At 41.2% G+C, this 6,971-nt stretch overlaps 1 protein-coding gene across 2 annotated transcripts in view; it reads left to right on the top strand.

The window, feature by feature from the left end:
• The window catches only part of LOC139111004 (RING-box protein 2-like), a 33,372-nt gene extending 26,769 nt beyond the window's left edge, over window positions 1-6,603 (top strand). For both annotated transcript variants that reach the window (XM_070671021.1, XM_070671020.1), the window contains exon 3: window positions 5,927-6,603. In XM_070671021.1, the coding sequence (XP_070527122.1) occupies window positions 5,927-6,108 (182 nt within the window). In that variant the 3' untranslated portion in view covers window positions 6,109-6,603. The remainder of the gene's footprint in view (window positions 1-5,926) is intronic.
• Window positions 6,604-6,971: the final 368 nt, after the last annotated feature.

The following is a 6,971-nucleotide window of genomic DNA, read 5'->3' as shown; positions in this document are numbered from 1 at the left end:
CTGCATATGTTGACCAGAGTTATTGAAAGTTGCAAAACACTTTATTGAATATGCGCGGTCTGCACTGTCCTGAGTTAGTTGAATATCAATTCGCTGCATCGCAAATTGTCATCCTTTACCTTTTTTTTTTTTTTTTTTTTTTTTTTCCTTATTCCGTTTGCTCCTCGGCGCATCAGCAAACCTATCCGCGAGAACGATTGCCATGTGATTGTAATTAATTGCTCAAGATGTCACGTGCAAGGCGTGGCGCGCGATCGACAGAAAATATTTTTCACATTATGCGCGAATTCGAGTCTTTCAAGTTCACGGATCGCGGAAACGGTTCACGCGGAAGAACTGCGCGATTTTTTTCCAAGTTCTTTGAACAACAAAAAATCTCGGTGGACACGTGCCTCGGGCCGCGCGACGATTTTCATCATTTCGACAATGAGGCAAGCATCCGTTCAGCCTCGCGGAAGCGTGAAATATAATGGTCTTTTCTTTCTTTTTCTTTTTTTTTTTTCTTTTCTTTTCCCCGAAGCTCGTTTCTGACGTTCTGCATCTTCAGAACGTAATACGACGACGGGTGGCTTCTAGGATAACCGTTCAGATAAATTTGCATTTGCGTGGCATCGCGTCTGCAATTCGCGCGTTATCCGGCGTTTATTTGTTTCAAGGCGCGACGCTGTCTCTTTCTCTCGTCTTTATCTACGAGGTGGATACATTCGAACAATGTCGATGTCACGTCGTTATCAAGGCGATAGTCATGAACTTGACCCTCGCTGTTTTGTTCGCGCGTCTCCCCGGCGCGGCGCCGCGCGGCCGTGAGCTTTCTGACTCTTACGATCGCACGTGCATTGTCCGTACCGCGCGTGACGGCGTAAATGGTATTCCGCGACGGCCATACACGTATAGCGTGCACGTGCGAGGATCGCTAATCGAATTCTTCTCCATCTTCCTTCGTTAACTCTAATCTTAACTTGCTCGTTTCGAATATATTTTTAGAAATTTTCTTTTTTCAATTAAAAAAAGAAATAAAGAAGCAAGTTGAAACGTGAACCGAGCGACGGGGAACTCTTTCTGCGAGCGTACGAGGGGTCTGGAACTCTTGCCAGGGGGCAACCAGAATCGTGATTAATCTTTATCCCTCGTCGCTCGCACATCACGGCCACGTCGATATTGATCGGGGTTAACTGACCAGACGGTTGACATTGTTAACGTCGGAAGTATTATCTGCCCATCTCGCCCGGGATCGCGCGCCGTCGTCCCGATACTATTACTGCGTTATTGTAACCGTACAGGTCGCGAGAGGATGCACTTGCGCGACAAGTATTCTTTTTCTCTTTAAAGTAAACGGAAAAAATATTACCAGCGTTTTCCTCTCCGAGGTGCGAGAGATCCATTAAAATAAATTGAAATAGGATTCTGTGGTGATTCATTGGATATTCTTGCGCGGACAGGAGTTACCGGTTGAAGTGTCTATGATCTTTGTAATTTAAATGATAGTTTTTCCCGCAGCAATTAGCGGGGAATAAAAAGTCACCGGTGTTTTTCCAGAAGGTGTTTCCTTTGTGCGACGGATTCGCACAGTCGAAAGACGTTTTTTCCCTTCTTTTCACTTGTGTGTGAATAACGATAAAGACTTTTCCGCGAAAATTAGGACAATTTGTTAGTTCGCGTTCTCTCGAAATTGCGACGAGTCGGAGAAACAAAGACGATAATTTTTAGGATGACGCAGATTAGATTATTAGCACGGCGAAATCCGGAGCCTTCGGTCAAGAATTAAGATTTCTAAAATTTACGAAAGCAGCGGCTAAAAAAAAAGAGAGAGAGAGAGACCCAATATCAGTTTTTATTAAATAATAAATACTTTCAATTTGCGGTGGCTTCTTTTTCATTAGAAGTTCTATACGGCTTCTCTCGCGAGGAATAACATTCTTAACGAACTGCGACTTTGAGCCGGGGCATAAAAATAATACGGGGGTGCTTCTCGCAGAAACATTCTTCAATAAAGCCGTATCGCAAATCGTCTAAAAATAAAGTTTTTCCACGCTTCCCGTTGATCGATCGGTCCGTATATAGTTAGACCAAATGCGATTCCATCGCCTCAAAGGCCAATCCGGGTAGATGAGCTCGATAATGAAGCGCGAGGCAATTAAGTTAAAGGGGGAAACCAGGAGCAAGGGACACCCCCGGCTTGCCGCTTTTCTCGAACACTCGTATGATTAATATACGCCGTTAATACGTAAGGATCATTATACAATCGTGCCGATAACTATCGGCCATTCTGCATTGCGCACTTTCGCGCGTAGTTACGGACTGCAGCGCGTAAACGAGTAAGCGTGCACGGGTTCCGTCGTGCACGTCGTACGATAGCTTATCCCGGGGAGGCGGCACTCGATTTATTTCAGCCTCGCGAATCTATTTCCACGTCGAATCGATGCAGCCGCTCACGGCGAAACATCGGTCATCGTCGTGTAAGCGTGATCGCGTTTCCTTTTCGCGCTCACCGATAGCGTAAAGACGAAGTCCCGTCGATACGAACGTGAAATTACGTTATCAGGCCGAACGTGTTTCCTAATGAACTTGGGAAAGGGTATCTTCGCGACGATCTCGCGGCACATTCACGGAGGCATTTTCTTTTTTTTTTTTTTTTTTTTTCGCAATACGGAAATGGGGTGACCGCGCTGAACTTATCGCGGCAATTTTTCCGCGACGCAGCTTTATAAACCCCCGACGCATCGCGAATCAGCGACGACCGTCATTTCGTCGATAATGATATCGTGCGGATTAAAGAATCACGCGGTGCTCGTAACGAGCGCTTAACAGGCGGAAGCGCACAACGACGTTGTTGTTACATTACGAGTCACCGTTAATTAATACAATTAATGTATGAACAAACTACGCTGAGTTTTATTCATCCCGAGCTGATGAACCTCGCGGCATTTTTTTCCTCCGCACAGAGTTAATTTTTTTTTTTTTAATTATTACTATTAAAAAAAAGAATAATAAATATCGATGTGCTCTCTGGGGAAAGTGTAAAATAAACTTTCAATTCCGACTGCGATATCGCGTTCTGTTTAACGGCTGAAATTTGCCACGCGTGATGATTCGATTACAATTGTTTATTGCCGACGTAACGTCCGTGAATATTTTAATGAAAAATGAGTGCGCACGAAACGATTTTTCGTTTCCCTCTCGCGACCTGTGCAGCTTGAATTTTTCTCCGCGGACACGCATTGACGCAGCTACGCATAGGACGCATCGACGAAACTGACCGCGCAGAAGAAAGCGCGTGCACGCGCTAACAAGTCATACGGCGGCTTTGTCCGTAGATTTATCACGTATGCAAATTAGAAAGTGTCACGCGCACGGGGAGTTAAAGGGCCAAAGTGGTCGTTGATGAAATGTAAATGCTCCGCGTATGCAACCTGATTTAATCAAAATATATTGGCGTCCGTTACGTCAGCCGTAATGTAATTGAAGTGAATTTATCATGACGCAACACGCTACTTAGACATCGACGACAATGTAAGATTTAATAATGCCGATAAGCCTGGAAAATTCCAAGAGATCCGCGAATTATCCGCAATAGGATGGGGAACATGCGGGATGTATATAACTATTGTCGTGCAAGTAGTACATTATTGCGAAATTCCAGGAACGCGTACTCGCCTGTTTCCACTGCAAAAATCCACTCGGACATAATAACTGCGTGATCACTTTGTACTCCCAGGATCGATATTAAGTTTCAAGAGTCACTTCCTTGGACGCGGCCATAAATTAATAACGATACTTAAAAAAAGAAAAAAAAAAACAGCGCAATACTTATTGATCGTGATAAACTTGCAGATACTCAAACGAAATTTATAACAAATTGGAGCCCGCTGCTGCTTTGCCACTTGTGTCATTTAAAATATCCGTCGTTCAGATAACGTTAATCCCTTAAATTTTTTAAGACAATTTCGGCGATCGCCGGCTAGTATTGTGCGTGCGGCCCTGAATCAAATCGAATCGAACAATTGCATATGTGCGTGGTACCAAGTCAATCGTCCTCGTCGCCGGCGCCTTCGTCGCCGCGATTAATTGGCCCAATAGCTTGCCGGAGTCTGGGGGGCGCGTCCAGCATGTTGCCCCGATCCCCCGGCGGGGGTCAACGAGTAACTTGGCACCCATCGCGACTTCTTGCATCCCCCTTTCCCTCCCGCACCCTCTCTGGAACGATCGTCGTGAATTAATCGACGAAGCGCCGGCAGACCTCGAGATAACGATGGAAAGTTCTTTCCCGTCAATCGAGACCTTGAAATCAAGCAACAATAAAATCTGTAAATCATTTTTTTTTCTTTTTTTCTTTTCTTTATTCTTTTCTTTTTTAATAGGGCTTTATCAATCGTTACAAATGCAGAGATACATTTGCTTGCGCGACACTCGCTCGGCTGCGATATAACATTGCTTATTAATCGGCGAATTTGATTGTATCGGTCGTGGAATTATTTAACATTTATATTTTTTTTTTGTCTGTTCGCCGTGGAAAATATGCGAAACGCGCCCAGTATTTTGTTACGCGCTTGAATGCACGTTTGCATACTCCGCGCTTTATCGGCGCTGTTTTGTTTGCGTATTACACTTATCGTCGGATACTTAGCGTAGATAAAAGTAGAAATTAATTCTGCGTAACTCGGCTTGCCGGTGTGCCCTGAATTTACATATTTCTATAACGACGTGAACTTTCGCGCAACGTTTTTCGCGAACGTCGAGCCACGTTTGGCAGTTTAAGACACCGCGGGGAATCGCGAATCGCATCTATCGTCCCGATCGTCTCGTGATAACAGCATCCTTTCGATTCTCGGGATTTTTGTGCATCGGGGGCAAGAGGGATCGTGCGTCTCGTGCGGCCAGATTCAGTATTCTTCCGTCCATCACGGAATGCCTGCGCGATTACGCCGCGTTTTTGCTGAACCAGCACGTTTACGTCTCACGGAAACGATAAGGGATGAACGTGACACCACGCGAAAATCGCACGTAGACGACTTAGCGAGAAATCATGAAGATCAGCACGTAATTATCCGTCGAGCGCGCAAAAATTACTATTCTCCTTTGGCTTTATTCTCTCGCAGTTCGACAGAACTTCGGGGATCAAGAGATAACGAGAGGAATTCAAAAAGAAAAATATATGCGCAATAAGAAATCTTTTCTTCTTTAAATGTCAAAGACCTTTAATTTTTATAACTTTTCTTTTTTTTTCTTTTTTTTCTTTAACAAAAACCGAAGTTTGCAAAGTGTCGCTTGTTTATTAACTCACTACTTTTTATATACATTTTTTACAATTGCAAATTAAGTACGCATTTTTTTTTTAATATGACGCAATTGATAACGCAATTAAGTGGCCTTGTCGTTATCAGTGCAGTGGCGACCAGAGTGCATTTATCACATTTGGCAGCTGAGTCTTTAATCGCTGTTAATAACAAGCGTCTGGCCCTTTTATTATCTTTTTATCTTTATAAAAAAATTTGTACAAAGTGTCTACTGAACGTTTCCTAAAGCGATCCATTTTTCATGCTTATCTGTTTTATTCTGTCAATTTGGCAAATTATCAATTAGTCAATTTTTGCCTCGGCACGCGAGGTTGCAACGTATCACTTACACGTACGACTTGATTTTACCAAACATTTTATCGCTCCTTGTGCCACAAACTACTATGTATTTTAATTTTTAACCACGTTCGATTTTGCTTCATTATAATCATCATTTTCGAAACATTTTACGATATCTCTTTCCTTCTCTTCCTAAAAATACAATTTGAAATACAAAGACCGATTTCAGTACACGTGGATCAAGATACGGACCAAAGAAAAAAAAAAAAAATTATTATTATTAGAGAATCAGAAGCCGCTGTTTCTCCGCTAAATGCTTTTATTAACCATGTATTTTTATTTTCTATTTTCAGATGCCTGCTTGCGGTGCCAAGCTGAAAGCAAGAAGGAAGTTTACGGCCGGCAAGACTGCGTGGTCGTTTGGGGCGAATGCAACCACTCGTTTCATTACTGCTGCATGTCGCTTTGGGTGAAACAAAATAATCGCTGCCCATTGTGCCAACAAGAGTGGTCCATCCAACGAATGGGGAAGTAATCTTTGCGTTCACCAACCACTAATTTACGCTCGCAGCCTCTAATTTTTCCTAATTTTTTTTTTTTTTTTTTTTCTTTATTTTTCGCAACTCTTGGTTTTTCACAACTAGGTGCTCAATCGCAATAATACACTCTAATAACGTACTAAAAAAAATTTCTGTTAATTTTTGTAAGTGATAATTAAAGTTACCCGAAATCTTAGGCAAGAGTTTTTTTTTTTTATTGTCAGGTATAACGACTAATAAATATTTATAAATAAAATACGCGATTGCCGTTCGAAATTTGCAAATTACAAAAATTAATGCTTCTCTTTTTTTTATGTAAAATATTTTTTTTTTTTTTTAATTATTATAATGTATATACTTGAATGTGGCTGTTATTTTAGAACCAATTTTTTACTATTTAGAAATTTATTCTCTAGTTCATGTAATTATAGTGAGTTAATAAGCTCTCCGTGAATCGTTTCTGTATAATAAAATATGAAGTTTCAAATTTAGTAAGTGTTAATTTTCAGACGTCTCGGTTTAAATTAATAACAATAATTTTTCATAGAGCAAACTTTTCAGATTCGATAGCGTTCGTATATTTCTTCTTAACGAGTTTGTCATTTAATTTCCGAACATTTTGTACTTGGTATAATTAAAAAAAAAAAAAAAAGATTAATAGTCACAATTATTTTTATATGTCTGATTGATGTAAGATGTATCACGCTTATCGAAATGTTCGAAAGTTAAATTATGATAAAATCAGAGATCGCTTGAGGATAATGTTTTTAGATTATATTCATTTAAAACACGGCGATACTTTGTGCAAAGTACAAAGTGTCGTTGTCGTATGAACTTGTTTTAACGTCCGAAACAAATA

Source organism: Cardiocondyla obscurior, linkage group LG22 (assembly GCF_019399895.1).
Source record: "Cardiocondyla obscurior isolate alpha-2009 linkage group LG22, Cobs3.1, whole genome shotgun sequence".
In the NCBI taxonomy this organism is placed as follows: domain Eukaryota; kingdom Metazoa; phylum Arthropoda; class Insecta; order Hymenoptera; family Formicidae; genus Cardiocondyla; species Cardiocondyla obscurior.
This window is presented reverse-complemented; position numbering and strand designations above follow the sequence as displayed.